The 18,850-nt window shown below is 43.9% G+C and overlaps 1 protein-coding gene across 6 annotated transcripts in view; it reads left to right on the top strand.

Moving 5' to 3' along the window:
• DGKG (diacylglycerol kinase gamma) overlaps positions 1–18,850 on the top strand; it is a 203,708-nt gene that overhangs the window by 83,663 nt on the left and 101,195 nt on the right. For all 6 annotated transcript variants that reach the window (XR_008553826.1, XM_037525245.2, XM_054700424.1 and 3 more), the window contains 5 exons: positions 6,039–6,118; positions 7,264–7,338; positions 9,820–9,905; positions 15,199–15,288; positions 17,297–17,457. Coding sequence is in view for 5 of the 6 variants with exons in the window: in XM_037525245.2 (XP_037381142.1) it covers positions 6,039–6,118; positions 7,264–7,338; positions 9,820–9,905; positions 15,199–15,288; positions 17,297–17,457 (492 nt within the window). In the remaining variant the exon portion in view is untranslated. The remainder of the gene's footprint in view (positions 1–6,038; positions 6,119–7,263; positions 7,339–9,819; positions 9,906–15,198; positions 15,289–17,296; positions 17,458–18,850) is intronic.

Below are 18,850 nucleotides of genomic sequence, written 5' to 3'. Positions count from 1 at the left end.
CAGATTTCAAACTTAAAAAGATAAAAAGAGACCCCAGTGGTCATTACATTATGATCAAGGGGATAATACTTCAAGAAGAAATAACACTCATTAACATATATTCACCAAACGAAGGAGCACCAAAATATATCAGACAACTGTTGTCCTTTCTGAAAACAGACATCAGAGAAAACACATACGTAGTGGGAGACTTCAACACACCACTATCAACAATGGATAGATCAACAAGACAAAAAATAAGTAAAGACACTAAAGCTCTAAATAAGGATCTAGAGTGCTTCGGCTTAACAGACATATATAGAACACTAAACCCAAAAAAATCTGAGTATACATTTTTCTCAAGCGCACACGGATCATTCTCTAGGATCGATCATATACTGGGGCACAAGACAAACATCAACAGATACACCAAGATTGAAATCATACCAACCATCTTTTCTGACCATGAAGGCATCAAACTAGAAATAAACCATAAAGAGAAGGCAAGGTATTCTCCTACCTCGTGGAGATTGAAACCCACACTACTGGAAGTCCACTGGACTAACGAGGAGATAAAAGAAGAAATTAAAAAATTCTTTGAATTGAATGACAAGGAGGACACCAATTTCCTAAATGTATGGGATGCAGCAAAAGCAGTAATAAGAGGAAAATATATAGCAATAGATGCTCACATCAAGAAACAAGAAAGAACTCAAAGAAACAACCTAATCTCGAAACTCAAAGATCTAGAAAAAGAACAACAAAAAAGCCCCAAAACCAGTAGAAGAAAAGAAATAATAAAAACCAAAGCAGAAATAAATGAAATCGAAACTAAAAAAACAATCCAAAAGATCAATGAAACCGAGAGCTGGTTCTTCGAAAAAATAAATAAAATAGATAAACCCCTTGCCAGGCTCACAAGGGCAAAAAGGGAGAAAGCACAAATAAATAGGATAATAAATGAAAGAGGAGAAATCACAACGGACACAGCAGAAATCAAAAGAATTATTAATAACTACTATGAACAGTTATATGGAAACAAGTTTAACAATCTAGAGGAGATGGACAAATTCCTACAACTCTACAATCACCCAAAGCTAGATAAAGAAGAAATAGAACACCTAAACAGACCAATTACGATTAGCGAAATTGAAATGGTAATAAAAAACCTCCCCAAAAACAAAAGCCCAGGACCTGATGGATTTACAAATGAATTCTACCAAACATTCAGAGACGAATTGGTACCTATCCTTCACAAACTCTTCCAAAAAATTGAGAAGGAAGGTATAATACCTAACACGTTCTACGAAGCCAACATTACACTAATACCAAAACCGAACAAGGACAACACAAAAAAAGAAAACTATAGGCCAATCTCCCTAATGAACACTGATGCAAAAATCCTCAATAAAATTTTAGCTATCAGAATCCAACAGTGTATCCATAAGGTAATTCACCACGACCAAGTAGGATTCATTCCAGGGACACAAGGATGGTTTAACATCCGAAAATCAATCAACGTTATCCAACACATCAACAAAAAGAAATATAAAAGCCATATGATGATATCAATAGATGCTGAGAAAGCTTTCGACAAAGTGCAACACCCATTCATGATAAAAGCCCTTGAAATTCTTGGGATACAAGGAACGTACCTCAACATCATAAAGGCCATCTATGACAAGCCAACAGCCAGTATCATTCTCAATGGTGAAAAGCTGAAAGCAATTCCATTAAGATCTGGAACAAGACAAGGATGTCCACTTTCACCACTGCTTTTCAATATAATACTGGAAGTCCTAGCCAGAGCAATAAGACAAGAGAAAGACATCCAAGGAATCCAAATAGGAAAAGAAGAAGTCAAACTATCACTCTTTGCAGATGATATGATAATATACATAGAGAACCCCAAAAACTCCACAGAAAAACTAATTCAACTCATCAATCAGTTCAGTAAAGTGGCAGGATACAAAATCAACACGCAAAAGTCAGTAGCCTTCCTATATACAAACAATAAATCTGAAGAAGAAGAAATCAAAAAAACCATCCCTTTTCTTATTGAAACAAAAAAAATCAAATATTTGGGAATAAATCTAACAAAAGAGGTAAAGGACCTATACAAAGAAAACTATAAAACACTGTTAAAAGAAATAGAAGAAGACACAAAGAAATGGAAAGACATCCCCTGCTCATGGATTGGAAGAATAAACATTATTAAAATGGCCATCCTACCAAAAGCAATATACAGATTCAATGCTATTCCAATCAAGATTTCAATGTCATTCTTCAAAGAAATAGAACAATTATTGATGAAATTCATATGGAATCACAAAAAACCCCGAATAGCCAAAGCTCTCCTGAAAAAAAAAGAAGGGAATGGAGGCATCACACTCCCAGACTTCAAACTCTACTACAAAGCCACAATCATCAAAACTGCATAGTATTGGAACAAGAACAGACATACAGACCAATGGAATCGAATAGAAAATCCAGAAATAAACCCACAGATTTATGGTCAACTAATCTTTGACAAAGGAGCAAAGACTATGCATTGGAGCAAAGAAAGTTTGTTCAATAAATGGTGCTGGGAAAACTGGGTCGCTACATGCAAAAGAATGAAGCTTGACCACTACCTCACACCATATACAAAAATCAACTCAAAATGGATTAAAGAACTAGACATAAGACCTGAAACCATAAAATATATAGAAGGAAATATAGGCGAAACACTACGTGATTTGCACATCAAAGACATCTTTACAGACACATCACCCAAAGCAGTGATAGTGAAGGCAAAGATCAACAGCTGGGACTACATCAAATTAAAGAGCTTCTGCACAGCAAAAGAGACAATAACAAAAACAAAGAGAAACCCCACCAACTGGGAGAAAATTTTTGCACACAACACTAATGATAAAGGACTGATCACAAAAATCTGCAAAGAGCTGATGAGACTCAACAACAACAAAGAAAATAATCCAGTCAAAAAATGGACAGAAGAACTAAAAAGAAACTTCTCTGAAGAAGAAATGTGAATGGCCAACAGGCATATGAAAAAATGTTCAACATCACTTGCAATCAGGGAAATGCAAATCAAAACTACCATGAGATACCATCTTACACCAGTGAGAATAGCACATATTAAAAAACTAGCAACAACAAATGTTGGCGAGGTTGTGGAGAAAAAGGAACTCTTCTGCACTGTTGGTGGGAGTGCAAACTGGTCCAACCACTATGGAGAGCTGTGTGGAGATTTCTGGACCTACTAAACATAGAGCTTCCACAGGATCCAGCAATTCCACTCCTTGGTATTTACCCAAAGAACACAGAAACATCAATTCCAAAGAACACCTGCACCCCTATGTTTATAGCAGCACTGTTTACAATAGCTAAGCTTTGGAAACAGCCCAAATGCCCAAAAATAGATGACTGGATCAAGAAGATGTGGTACATATATACCATGGAATATTACTCAGCATTCAAAAAAGATAAACACATGCAATTTGCAGCAACATGGATGGCGCTGGAAGGGATCATGCTCAGCGAAATAAGCCAAAAAGAAAAAGAAAAATACCGGATGGTCTCACTCATAGCAGGAATCTAGAAAACTTAAATAAGGGACCAGGAAAATGAATAACTATAAGAAAGTGAAAATCAAAATCAACAAAAACTATGAACCAGAGACCCTTTTTGGGGGTGGGGGCGGGAGGGAGGGATTGGGGTCAGAATGGGGGATTGCAATTGTATGGGGAATATAAAAATAAAATTTATTAATTAAAAAAAAAAAAAAAACGAAAATACCATAAGTGAGGGACTCAAACAACTGACATCATGGACAAAAGTCAAAGACCATGAGTCAAGTCCTCAGTAGAGCTTTCATCCCCAGCATGACCCAGAGGGCTCCAAGTCCAGAAGTTAGCATTTTTTTTTTTTTGAGGCAGGTTATCTGCCTTTAAAATTTTCAATTGAGGACCTCCCTGGTGACTCAAGGGGTAAAAAAAAAAAAAAAAAAAAAAACTAGCAACAACAAATGTTGGCGAGGATGTAGAGAGAAAGGAACTCTCCTGTACCTTTGGTGGGAGTGCAAACTGGTCCAACCACTATGGAGAGCTGTGTGGAGATTTCTGGACCTATTAAAGACAGAGCTTCCATATGATCCAGCAATTCCACTTCTAGGTATTTACCCAAATGACACAGAAACAGTAATTCCAAAGGGCACCTGCATCCCTATGTTTATAGCAGCACTATTTACAATAGCTAAGCTATGGAAACAACCCAAATGCCCAAAAATAGATGACTGGATCAAGAAGATGTGGTACATATACACCATGGAATATTACTCAGCAATCAAAAAAGATAAAGACATGCAGTTTGCAGCAACATGGATGGAGCTAGAAGGGATCATGCTCAGTGAAATAAGTCAGAAAGAAAAAGAAAAATACCGGATGATCTCACTCATAGCAGGAATTTCAAAAACCTAAATAAGGGACCAGGAAAAAGACTAATCAATACAAACTAAAAATCAAAATCAACAAGCAACTATAAACCAGAGACACACTATGGAGGGGGTGGAGGGAAGGGGAGAGGAACGACTAGGATCAAAATAAGGGGGGGTGCAATTGTATGGGGAGTATAACCAAAATGATAATGCATACATTGTGCAAAAATGAGAATTGATGTAAGAATTATATAAAATAAAATATTAATTAAAAAGAAAAAGAGTCCTGAAACCAATCCCTCAAGGATACCAAGGGATGGCTTTAGTTAAGTTTGGGAGAAGTTATACACAGATTCTTGACTGCTCAGGGTTTGGCACCTCTACTACTTACTTGTTCAAGGTCAACTGTTCACATACCCCTACCCTGCCCTGCCCTATCCCTAAAATATTTAAAATCCAATTGACATTTACCTAAGAAGATAAGAGAATAAAAAACAAATGGAAATCAAAAACAATAATGGAAATGCAGGAAATACTATGTGCTTCAAGTACAGTAGTGTTAGCTGCAATAATCAAGGAAAACTTCATAGAGGAATTGGGTCTAGAATTGGGCCCTGAGAATATGAGGTTTTTCAGGAGGTTGTAAAAAAGGAAGTGGGCATTTCAGTACATCAAGCGGGAGAAGGGACCAGTTGAGCCGACCCACTGAGTGGGAATGCACTAGACGCACTTGCTAGAAGATAAGAGCAGCCTGGCCTAGACCTGCCGTGAGGGTTAGAGTAATTAAGAGGTTGCTGGGGCTGCACTGAAAGGCCTTGGATGCCAGATTAGAAATTTGGAATCTATCCTTTCTGCAATGAGCTGTCACTAAAGTTTTTTAAGGAGTTCCATGACTAACGTGATATCCTGGGAAGGAACTATGGGAGAACAGCGTACAGGACTCACGTGAGGCGGAAGAGGCCTGAGCACTGTGGCAGCTGCCAGAGTTAAAGGGACATACCAGGGGAAGAACTAGCAGGACAAAACCTTCACTGGATGACTGGATGGATATTAGTAATTTCTTTAATAGAAACAGGAAGCCAGACAGAGGACTCATTTTATGGGGAAAGAGTATATCAAGTTTGGGGCATGTAGAGACTGCACAGATGATGAAGAGGAGCTGGTTAAAGGTGCCCACTAGATAGTGACAAATGTGGAACCAGAGCTCAGGAGAAAAATTGGGGCTGGAAGTATGAATTTGGAAGTTGCCATTAGTGCTATTTTATTTATATGTATGACAATCTGGCCATAACTTTTAAGGTCATATTTAGTCGTATCCCTCACAAAATCTAATCTTGTGCTATGAGCACAATGCCATACCATAGTTGAATGACTTGAAGCTATGGTACCACTGCCTCATCTGTGATTGACATCAAATCTTTATCTCTATTAACACTAATTACAGGTCACTCTACCTGGAGACACTTAGTTGCTTAACCCTTCAGAAAACTCAACCAGTGGACAAAAACCTACTTCCCAATTATTTTCCTTGTCTAGAACCTGAAAATATTCTTAACATCAACTCTCATCTCATTCCCCCATTGATTGAAATAGCTAATTTCTTTTTCTTTTATCTTTTAAGTATAAGATCATCCCTACCCCAGGTACCCACCCCCTGCTGGTCTTGGTGAACCCCAAGAGTGGAGGGAGGCAAGGAGAAAGGTATGTTCTCTTCTCTCTCAAAATAAGGAGGCTGGGATAGCCTCATTCAGGCCTTTCTTTCCCTCAAATATAACAGAATGGACTGTGAAGACATATAGACTCAGGTTCAAATCCTACTCCTACCAGTTATCACTTGATGGCCCAGTTCAAGTGTCTTAACATCCTGTACTTTGGTTTCCTCCTCTATAATAATAACAACAACAACAACAACTAAAATAATGGTAACTGTTCCCCTCTCACAAGGTTGTTACAGGAATGAAAGTAAACACAGTACTTAGCCTATGAGCCAATATTATGACTCCCAGAGTCAAAAAGGTCTGAGATGCCCATATCTTTCCCAGCTTTTTCTTGATTTAAGAGATATGGTGGGACTCACCTGATTGGGACCTCCTAGTCTATCCCACCCTGGGAAGGCAGGGCACACACCTCACCACTGAAGGAAATGCTGAGTCTGCTGGAGCATGAAGAGATTGGGAGGAGAGATGGAGTGTGGGCAAAGCAGCACTTCCCCCCAGTCGTGCTCAGCTCTGGGGTCATGAACAGATGATACAGTGATCTGGAAGCCAGATCTAAAACAAATAAGCAGGGTTTAAGCAAGAATGATGAGAAGCCCCACCCCATTCCAAAGGACAGAGCTACCCTCTTGATCTCACCTAAGTGGTCTCAAGCTGGAGTCTTGATTGTGGCCTCCATTCCTTCCTGTCCCAACCCCACCTCTTGCATTTCTTCCCGTTTCAGGATTTGGGAGCTTTTCCTTTGAGGGGGTTCCTTTGTTTAGTTAAAAGGGCAGAATTGTACTAGAACACAAAACATGTGGGAGAAGGTCTTATGAAGGAAATAGCTTTAGGACAAGTGGAAATTCTGTTCTGTGGGTCTCTCTGCTTTACTCTTGCTGCAAGGGTGGTACTCCTGGGGTTGGGGGATAGAGTCTTGGGGGTGAAGTAGGCCTCAAACTGAGGTTTTGGGCAGGGGTGTTGCCAGTTGGACATGGAACTTCAGGGTATGCAGGACCTGCATTTAGTCTTCTCCCCATCGAGTTTAAATGGCCCGCATGTGTGGTCTTCCACTGACAAGGTGCTTACCTGTCATGACATCACCAATGACCATCTCCTTTCTCTCTCTACCTCTCTTCTTTTTTTCCATAGAATTCTTCGGAAATTCCACTACCTACTCAACCCCAAACAAGTTTTCAACCTGGACAACGGAGGCCCTACTCCAGGGTATGACAATACAATCCATACTTCTTATTTCTCCCCATCCCCCAGTAATCCTGGAAGGAGATAGCATCCTTCGCTGCCTTTCTCGTCACTTTTTTCTCTGGACTTGACCTTCCTGCCATTTTGGTTCTAATCTCTTCTTTTCCTCACATGTACCCTTACTTCTTCCTGGAGACTCAGGAACAACCATTATGGGTCACACAGGGAAATTGCCTCCTGTGCTTTATCCCAGAAAAAGTTGTTGGTTTTATAAGAAAGAAAAATTGCATATGCCAGTTATTCATTTGACAGGAAGGGCAGGCTGGTAAATTATTTTGTGTGCAAGGCTGTGTTAGCAAGTGTCTCCAGACTGAATCATCAGGGAAGAAAGAACTTTCTTAGCACAGTCAGTCAGTAATTCAGAATCTATACAGCTGACTCAAAGGTTCTGCTGTGTTCTGTTGTGGGGACATTTTAGCATCAAGATAAGTGGTTATTCAATGAAGTCCCTTTTTTTTCTGGATTATTCAATTTGGAGATTGTTAAGTACCCCACCTGGCTCTTCTCCTCAAGCTGTTTTCCTACTGGCTATTTCACTGTTCATTTAATAAGGGTTTAAGAGGAAGCAATGGGAGGAAACCAGGCAGCCCCTTTGCAGCTTGACTGGAGGGCTGGAGAAAAGAGCTGGTCCATGTTAGGGTAACATGATGAGAGTCACAAACAAACCAGCAACAGGACTGGAAGGCATCTCACCATACAGTTCCTGAACTCTGGAGACATCTCTTGGCCACCGAGGCTATCTCGTGACAGGTCCTTAGATCTGTGCATGCTGATGGGGCTCATGCTGACCCACAGTGCTTTGTGTAGTCTCCTGCACAACCTCCTAACCTGCATTTCTACTCTGGATTGAGCAAGATGGTCAGAGGCACTAGAGAAAGAACTACAAAAAAGAAAACCTGTCCTTGTCTTCAATTGTTTGACATGGAGCTATTTCTGGTGATAGTGGCGGTATAAGAGCCAATCAAAGGGAGAATTGTGGGTGTGGATTCAGGACTTCAGCACTATGAGTGGCTTTATGGCTCTGCTAAGATTTGTGACTGAGCTGCAGTCTGCAAAATACACCACCAGCCTATTCTCTTTTAGGGCATTCTAATATTTTTATGTACTACTCTAGCTGAACCTCATCCATCCTGGATTGTTTTTGCCATGGATGACAAGTCTGGTGGCAACTTCTAGGGCTAATGTGGCCTGAGCACCTCTGATGTAAGTGTGCATCTGTAACCAGGTGGCCCGTCTAGCTGAAGGAAGCCTCTGTTCAGAATTCACTTCCTATAGGAGAGTAGCATTCTACAAAGAGATGGGAAGGCAGGGAATGTTAATTTGCCTACACATACTTCCGTGACTCAGAAACCTCCAGGAGTCCGCTCAGACCAGACTGGGCAGAGAGGAAATATGGAGTCACCATCTCAGGTTCCCAAGTGCCACCCCAACATGTTCAGAGGCCCTATTTTCTCTAAAGCAGAGATTCCTAACCACATTTTGTGCTAGGAAATCACTTGGCAGTCTGATAAAGTATACAGACCCCTTCTCAGAATAATGTTTATTAATGCATAAAATGAAGTACACTGGATCACTGAGGAAATTAATTATATTGAAAAAACAGCTCCCAAGACATTTAAAAAACAAATTTGTGATATGGGAACATATGCAATTACAGACGTATTATAAGACAAGATCCAGAAACAGGTCTAATAACTATTATAAATTAAAAGCAGTGATAAGCATAAATGATAGTATGAATATCTTCCATAACTGTAATAAAACATTAAAATTATCTGTGATTTCAACTGCAGACAAAGTCACAGGTATCATTAATTCTTCTGTGATTTGTTGCCTACACTTATAGTTGAAGGAAATGCTAAATATAAGTTAGCACTGGGAGAGGTAAAAATGTAACATTTTCTTCTCCAAATTCACGGCTCTCTGGATTTGATCCCTAGAACCCTTGGAGGTTCATGAACCCCCAGATTAAAAGGTTAAGGTTCCTGAGGAAACATGGTGCTCCTTCCACTTAGGTCTAGATCCACAGGAAGCAGAAGAAAGGTCCAGCAAATTCCATGTATCTTCTTTAAAAGTCAAAGTATGAGGACAGAATAGGCAGAGGGAGGGCAGAGAAAGTCAAAACTTCAGAGGCTTCATTCTACTGGTGTCCCTAAAAAACAAATTATATATTCCTCTGCACAAATAGTAGAGAATCTGGAAAATCTTATTCTGTCTTTGTTGCATGCGAAATCAGTTCTCCTTATACAAGCTCATTCCCAGGGATCCTTCTCCCTACTCAGTGGCAGTGCTCAGTAAGTTCTGGTTTCAGAATGTTAACTGACCCTTTCAGCACTAATACAGGAATCCAGGTCATAATATTTTCCCAAGAACAGGGGAAACTGACGCAAGAAATGTCCACTGTCAGCTGCAACCTAGTACAAAAAATCATTTTCTCCTTCCCAGGTTGAACTTCTTCCGTGATACTCCAGACTTCCGTGTTTTGGCCTGTGGAGGAGATGGAACAGTTGGCTGGATTTTGGATTGCATTGGTAAGAATGAGTCGAGAGGGCCTTTATAGTTTATTATAGTGAATATATGTAAAATCAGAAAAAAGCAGTAAAAAGGAGAGCGAAATAGAGCCATGTCTTTCTTATTCATCCTGTATATATTCTTGGACCAATGCTTGACTAAATATCTGGGATTTTAAAAAAAAGAAAGACAATGGGAGGATTTGTACAGACACAGATATAACTGGTTAATTTCAGGCCTTGCCACAAAACCATCTGTCATGGCCAGGATTTGGGCAGTGGCAGGCCAGTCTAGATTTGGGAGTGAGGGTGGTGGCAGGGGTAAGGAACCAGGGCTGGGATTTGGGCAGATCCAGGATGGATGAAGGCCAAGAACTAAGCATAGACTCATCACTGAGGCAAACTGCCTTGAGATGACTCCTGGAGCCTGAATGTAGACAGCACATCTAAAAAGTGCCGATCCATGCCAGCAGTGAAAGACTACGCTATTTAGCATGCCTTGAGAAAGTGATAGTGGGGAGGACCTAGGCTGGAAATCAGGAGCCTGAGGTCTAGTCCAGTTTACTTTGGTTCTGTAGGTCCTTAGACATATCACCCCCAGTAAATGATGGAGACAGAGTCTGAAATTCTGAAATGGGATATTTTCAAGAGCTAATCCTAGAGAAGCCAGATAAACACTGACATGTAGAACCTAAGGACAGGAATAGCCAAGAGAATTGCCAGAGAGTGCGGTCATCCAAACCCAAGAGTAGACCCAGAGCAAAGAGCCCTGGGCAGCTTCTGTCTTCCCTTTGTTCATTTCACAAATACCGCTTTTGCGCCAGCCTCTCCTCAGGCCCTGGAGATGCAACAGCAAACCAACAGACAAAAGTCCTGCTCTCATGGAGCTTCTCTTCCAAAGGGAAGAGACAGGCAATAAACAAGTAGTCAGGAGATGATGAGACTATAACAGGGAGGGAGCTCCTACGTGAGGGAGGGGTTGCAATCTAAAACTAAGTGGTCAGGGAAGACTTCAGAGAGCACATGACCTCTGTGTGCAGGTCCAGAGGAGGGTGAATCGTGTAGATACCTGAGGGTACAGCAGTTCAGGGAGAAAGAATGGCAAATACAAGGTCCAGAGGCTGCTGCAGGCGACGGGAAGGCTGCAGAACATGTCAGAGCAGAGCGTGCGAGGGAGAGGGCTGCAGAGACCTTGCAGGGCTAGGTCACGAGGACAGGCAGTTGCATAGGATATGGCTTTCATACTCAGAAAGTTCCAAGACACTGGATGGTTATGAGCAAAGGAGGGACACACCAGATTATGAGAAAAAGGCAGAAGTAGGGAGACCAGCAAGGAGGGCCCTGCATAGGTAATCCAGGTGAGAGGTGACCAAGGCACCAACCACAGTGGAAACAGAGGCAGTGGTAAGAAGTGGTCAGATCCTGGACACCTTTCGAAGATGGAGCTAACAGGATTTGCAGACTGGATTTGGGAGATAAGAGGAAGAGTCAAGGATAGGCCAGTTAGAGACCCTGAACAGGCCAGGAGAAACCCTGAAAGGGGCAGGAGGCTTGGCTTTTAGGGGTCAACCATACAACACTTGGCTTGGGGCACAGACACCCGCACACCTACTGCCTTCTGCTCCCCCACAAGCACTTCGGTTTCCATAGACACAGCCCTGCCAAGCAACCACCCACGCTCTTCTGTCACCTCGGGCTCTGGAGTTGTTTGTGGGAGGAGGGAGGCGTCCTCTGGGAGCCTGGAAGTTAAAGCTGATCCGCAGAGTAGATGGCTGCGGTATCCGAGCTCTCTGCTCACATGATTCCCTCTCCATCAGAAAGAAAAAAGCGGACTTTGGTGAAAATTTTTCTAAAATTCATCTGTAGATGACACAGGGGGTGGAAGGTGCTCAAAGTCGAAAGAAAGAGGTCATTTGAGGGTCAAAGTCAAAAGAAAGAAGGTGCTTTCCCGGATTAGTGGTCCAAAGTGAAGGAACAGTGGGGTCAGCAAGAGGTGGAGCATGAAATCAGGCAGTTATTAGACCACCCAGAGCCCTGAAGGGTTTCTGGGGGAACAACTGCATTCAAGTCATTCATTCCAGAAATAGAAAAACACTCATTCAGTTCCTCATTACTCCATTTGGTCACCTGTCTGATTTGTTCTCTCCCTACAGCCAGAATGGTCTTTCCCAAATATCAGTGGCTCATGATGTGTGTAAAGTCCATGAGTGCCTTCCCTTATTAAGATAAAGACAAAATCCCTTCAACTGATCTACAGGGCTCTGGATGGGCTTGTGATCTGCCCATCTTTCAGTTTATTTCGTATATCCATGCCTCTCTCTGGACTCAAGGCACCCAGACCCTCTCTCAAATCCTTGAATGTTCCAGACTCCCTTCTACTACAGGACCTTTGCACAAGTTGTGCCCCCTGCCATTTTCTTGGTCAGCTTCAGTCAGTGTGTGCTTCCTTGGGGGAGCTTCCTGGATGCACATCCCAGCCTCAATCACTTCACTATAGGACCAGACTCTTCTTTCCAGTGTGACTATGAAATTATGCATAATTGATATAATGATGCCACTAATATCTGCCTCTCCCTCTTGACTGTAAGCATCATGCCAACCTAAGTCATGACTCTTTTGCTTATGCTTAGAGCCACAGCCCTTACATAGCAGCTGGCACATAGTAGGCCTATGTGCCAGTGACATGTGTGGAGAGACTGTTCCTCTGGGTGGTTACAGGATGTCCCTCCTAAGTGGGTAGTAGGTTATATACCTTCTAGGTTTGTGTAAGTCCATTCTATGATGTTCACACAATGATGAAATCACCTAAAGATACATTCCTCAGAACATATCCCCACTGTTAAGTGACACATCACTGTCATCAATTACAAGAGAGTGTAATGAGATTATCTTGATGCCAAAGAAACACTCTGGAAAGGCAACTGGTCCTACCTAGAACATGCAGGGAGGACTGCCTGGAGGTGGCATCTGAGTTGGGCAACAACTCAGACTTAAGGCAGCTTAAAAAGAGAACTTGTGATTTACAGCACTGAAAGCACTTTGGTGTGGTTGACATGTTGAGAGGGAGGTAGATGTGAGGAAGAAGAGGCCGGAGGGAAAGGTAGAGCTCTGAAAGGCCTCATGTGCATGGTAAAGGGTGATGGGAGCCATGACAGGAGAAACCATGCTCTAATGAGGACTAATGTGATTGGGCTGTGGTTCAAGGATTCCTCTCCTTGGTGAAAGTGTGGAGAACAAACACTGAGAAGGTAGATTTGGAACCTGAGAGGGCTGAGAGGGGCTGTTGCAGCAATACCAGTGGGAAGGAATCAGATGCCTGAACTCAGGCATCACCATGGGGATAAAGAAAAGAGATTGCTTAGAAATCTAATAAGGAGACAACACAGAGTAACTAACGTGGGAATGGATGCAGGGTGAGAGAGCAGGGCAAACCTAGGATGCCATCGAGGTTTCAATCCCTCACACAGTGTAGATGGTTGACCTACTGAAAAGAAAACATATGGAAATGAGACTTACAGGCAAGGGGTGGCATGAGTGAAGGCTGGGGGTGTAACTAGGGACAGTGTGTTCTGGGAACTATGAGAGCCAATCACCTTGTTCCATCCTGCCTCTCAATCCTACCGGTGTTGGTAATCTCACCCTGGGTCTTGCCTAAGGTCAATCACTCTGGTACAAGTCAGGTAGCAGGGTGGTGGGGCGGGGAAGAGGGGTAGGATTTATGGGCTTCCCATTTTGCTGAGGCATCCCTAGCATGAGCCTCATCTGCTGATTCCTGCATCCCCCTCCCTCCACCCTCCACTATCCACACTCCTCCAATCGTATTGCTTACACCTCCAGGGGACCAGATGCAGAGAGATTTGTGTATGTGGCACCCCTTGGAGCCCAGTGGGTAGCTTTGCCTCCCTCTTCAATTTTCCAGACTCAGACAACATGCTGCAGGAGCTCTCTCTACAGTCAGATTAAAAATACATGTTCTACTGGGCCTCCCAGGTGGCGCAGCGGTTGAGCGCTGGGTTGCGAAGCTGCCCGCGGCCTCTGCGGCGCCGGTTCGATCCCCGGCTGCTCCCCGGCCACCGAAGGAGGGTCCCACATGGCGCGCAGACCTCTCCTGCTGCCCGCTGCTCCCCTCGGCAGTGTACTTCGGTCCTTCTGCCTGCCCTGCTCTGGCTCTGGTGAATTCTCTCACCTCCCGGCTTCTGACTGTACCCAGTGCATGTATAAACCAAACAACCAAACAAACAAACAAATAGATAAATAAATAAGACATGCCTCTAGAAAATTAAAAAAATAATAATAAAAAAAAAAAAAATACATGTTCTACTATATTTCCTCTCATGGGAAACCATCATGGAAGATAAGATTAAGAATCTGTATAGGGCCTCCCCGGTGGCGCAGTGGTTGAGCGCTGGGTTGCGAAGCTGCCCGCAGCCTCTGCTGTGCTGGTTCGATCCCCGGCTGCTCCCCAGCCACCAGAGGAGGGTCCCACATGGCGCACTGGACCTCTCCTGCCGCCCGCTGTTCCCCTCAGCAGTGTACTTCGGTCCTTCTGCCTGTTCTGCATCCTGCTCTGACTCTGGTGAATTCTCTCACCCTCCCGCGCTTCTGACTATACCCAGTGCTTGTATAAATAAATAAATAAACCTTAAAAAAAAAAAAAAAAAGAAAAGAAACTAAACTTTAAAAAAAAAAAAAAAAAAGAATCTGTATATTAGCAAGTCTGGGAGGTGGCAAACCGGTATCTGGGTGCCAAATAACATCTGAAAGGTGTGCTTGTTAGACACAATACAAGTTTTTAACTTTTGAACTTGAGTGACTTCCAAATGCCCCACCATGCCCTGCACCTGCCTAGCCCCTGAAGAGAGGAGGAGCATGGGCATGCAGCCACAGATCTGGGTTTGAGTACTGGCCCCAAAATTACTCTTCTCTGAACCTCAGTGTCTCATCTGTAGGGAGAAAGATAATACCTACAAGATTGGTCTGAGGCATAAATGCAGTGTTAATTATCATTAAAGGTTAAAACTGTGCAACTGAATGTTTTTTCAGGTATATGCTGTCACTCCAAAGGAAGAATTAGAATGAAATGAGGATAAATATGTGCAAGTCACAGGGAGACAGATTTAGCCCCTCATGAAAGAATCCTTTGTTCCAGCTGACTTTAGGAAGGAGTGTGTCCCTCGTCGTGGGAGACATTCAAACCAATGATATGGGGTGGGGCAGGGGGTGGGGGCAGACATCAGATTAGGGGCAACTAGATAGATTGATCATTCTGTAATCCCCTAGCATAAGGTTCTTTCATCCTCTGCATGGTTTGCAGATAAGGCCAACTTCACGAAGCATCCACCGGTGGCTGTCCTGCCTCTTGGAACAGGAAATGACCTGGCCCGCTGTCTCCGCTGGGGAGGAGGTGAGTCTGTGCAAGGGTGCTATCCTGGGACAAGCGTTCCAGTCTACAGGGATGTTCTGCACAGCTAGGCTGAACTTCCCTGTTAGCGATCACATTCTGCAGAGTAACACTCAACTCTGGAGTCATGTCTGTTCCCTGGCTGTGGCCCTACCCTCTCCATGCTTAGGCCCATGCTTACTCCTCACTATATTTACTGTCATCCTGAAACTATTAGCTTAGAGTCGGCCTTTCCCAGTGGAAAACATGCAAGTTAGAGTCTCATTTGTCTTCCCTAGTGCCCACCCGCAAAGGGGCCCAATTAGATGTTTTCTGCATGAAATTCCTTCTCTCCAAATTACTGCTCAGCTTCTAAATTAAAACTCCTAGAATGCAGGCCAAAAAGCCACATCACCAGCTACTAGAAGCATCCAGATCACCTGAGGTCCCCCTAGCCAAGGGTCCTCATTCTGAAATTCCCCTCAGGTGGAACACAGAGTGGTAACAACATTACAGGGCAAGGGGAGTGAGTTAAGGAGAACTTTACAGGTTTCAGTACCCCCCACAGTGCTAGGCGTGCTCCAGAGAGGGGAGACGTTCTGTTAGCACATGGGGTATAGGCATGGAATGTATGCAGGATTGGGATTGGACTTGACTGGCTGGACAATTCAGCGAGCCATTCAAGACAGGCTGGGCAGGGGTCCATGTTTCAGATTGGTAAGTGCTTTGTGGGCAGGGGCAGGAGAAGCAAGAGCCAGCCCTGGAAGGCACGTGATCCTCAACCACACAGTGAAGATCTCCCAGGGTCCTCTGACACACTGAGGCTGGGAAGGACCATCTGTTCTAAAGGGACCAGCAGAGTAGCCCCACCCTCAGGGCATGGAGGCAGCAGAGTAAGGCACAGCATTCACGCGGAAAAGCAGCTCTATGCACCCAGATAGCTGCAAAGCCCTGGCTACATGGTCACCATCATTGCTGTCCAGTGGGACACCCCTGAAGGAGCTAACCAAAGCCCCAACAATTTGAAAATATTCTCAAGTTTGCTCCCAAGCTGAGAGGAACATGGGAGCAGTTTGTCTCTCACACTAACCTCTCATTTATGATTCACTTTCCTTCTATAACTGCACAACAAGTTATCATATATGTAGACACTTAAAATTTCCATGTATTAGGTCACAGTCCGATAGGCCTGAAGCCCGGGAACATACAGGGACATGCTCGGTGCCTCCCAAGCTGTACTCACTGTTGGAGGCTCTGCTGCTCCCTTAAGTCTCTGAGGGAAGAATCTGCTTCTGAGCTATTCAGACCATGATCAAATTCTTAGTGGCTGTGGGACTGAGGTCCCTGTTTCCTTGCTGGTTGTCAATAGGGATCCCTCCCAGGTCCTAGAGGCCTCTTTTACCAAACAGATCCCTACATCTCCAAAGCTAGCAACAGAGAAGCTCCCTGATGTCAGATCCCCCTAAACTTTGAATCTATTTCTCAAGGAAAAACCCAGACCTAAGGGCTCACCTGATGAGGTCATATCCACCCAAGATAATCTTCCTTAAACCATGGAAGTGACTATGCTGTCTTATTCACAGGTCCCAGAGGGCTGGGTTTGGGGGGGGGTCACAAGGTATATAAATGGGGTGAGGGGAGGACAGGAATCATGGGGACCAACTTAAATTTCTACCTACCATACTGTCAGTCTCTGCAGTTACAAGGTCCTGGAACAGATCCTTTGTTCTTCCCAAGTACGGCTTCCCAACCATCCAGCCCACCAATTCACTAGGACCTGCTTCAGCTACACAGGCCTGCCCACCTTTGGCGAGCACCCAATCCCACCTTCCACTGCTCCAGCTTCCAAATCTTTCCAGTTTCTTGCTCTCTCTGTGACTCAGGATACCTAGTGTTTCTAACACACTGACATGCAGGGGAGTGTCCTGACCACAGGTACCCCTGGGGTTCCCTGCCCTGATAGCTGCCTATGTGTGCATGAGCAACAACCTAGCCATTCTGCTCTGAGGGCAAATGCAATGTTGCTTCGCAGGTTACGAAGGGGGCAGCCTGACTAAAATCCTGAAGGAGATCGAGCAGAGCCCCTTGATGATGCTGGACCGCTGGCATCTAGAAGTCCTCCCCAGAGAGGAAGTGGAGAACGGGGACCAGGTCCCATACAGCATCATGAACAACTATTTCTCCATTGGCGTGGTGAGTTGGCCAAGGATCTCGTTTCTGCATGGAATAGAAGTCCCCGGTGGCAGGAGAGATTCTAGCCTTCCACTGTTCCCTCTGGGTCCCTTCTCTTTTCTCGACCCAGCTGCCCCCAACCTTGACTTGGCACCAAGCAAGCATGCTCACATCCAGCCTTGGCATAGACACCCTGATTGTGCCAACCCCTATCCTTGATTATGGATGAAATTGCTTCCCCTATAATTTTAACTACGACAAAAAAGAACAGGACATTTTTTGAGTTATTTACCCTTTCATAATTTGAAGTGATTAGAGAAAGGCAACACCAACAAATAATCAAGGGACAAGGCCAGGAGGAGATTCTCATGTGAACTTCAGAGTTGGAATTTGATTCTCCAAAGAAGATTGTATAGACTCACACTGGCTTAGCGCTCAGAGTTCCTTCTCTCCTGTTCTCTCTCCTCCCTTCAGCCCCATTCTCCACTCTCCAGATGCTCACAAACCTCTGGGGTATCTCTTCTTGTCTGACTCCTTGTGCTGAGCTGCATGCTCTCTGTGGGTACCACACCAGCCCCCAATGCTCACCCCATCAATGCACTCTGCATTAGACTGAAGGAATTCATTTAATGTGCCCGCCTCACTCTCCTATATGCACGTGCATGCACAACCCATGCATGCAGACACACACAGTGCAAGGATAGTGCCATGTTCCTCTTGTGGCCCCTGCCCCTGCACATCTACTGCTGCTCAGTTAGTTTCCCTGAACTCAACTTCTAGTCCAAAGAAGATGGTGTGGGCAGTGATAGTGACAGGGTGGGGGAGAATAGGGAGCAATCATTTCATAAGTAGTGCTGGGGGTTGGGAGGTAGGAGCCACACAGTAGTGTGGATTGAGCACCTACTGTGTGCCCTCCCTGTGCTATGTATTCTAGTCCTCCCAGGAATCCTGCAGATGCCACTGTCCCCACCATCCCTGTACTTCAGTTGAGACCTGAGGAGAGCTAACTAGTAATGGATGAAACAAACCTGTGCCTAACTTTAAAACCAGCTTCCCTCCTCTCTGTTTTCTACCCTTAGAATAGTGCTTGGGCAGGTTGGAATTGCCTTTGGAATAATGTCCAAAGTTCTTAAGCACATGAAGTCCCTCCAGGCCCACCTCCAGCCCCAGACTGTATGATATGTACACTTATGGAGCCTCTTCACCTGTGCCTCTTCTGAAAATTTTGATTTTTTTTAAAGAAAATAAAGAGGGAACTGATAGATTAAAGAAAGAACAGGTTTAAGAAAAGGTTTTGTTTTTTAATAACACTAAAAGGAGAACCATAGAAGAGGAAAGGATTAAATGGAGTAATACCGTAGGTTTACAGGATTTAAAATTTACCATATCTGCAGATATGATTCTTATGCCCATA

This window comes from Talpa occidentalis, unplaced genomic scaffold, assembly GCF_014898055.3.
Source record: "Talpa occidentalis isolate TD23 unplaced genomic scaffold, MPIMG_talOcc4v2.1 talOcc4.4, whole genome shotgun sequence".
NCBI lineage: Eukaryota > Metazoa > Chordata > Mammalia > Eulipotyphla > Talpidae > Talpa > Talpa occidentalis.
This window is presented reverse-complemented; position numbering and strand designations above follow the sequence as displayed.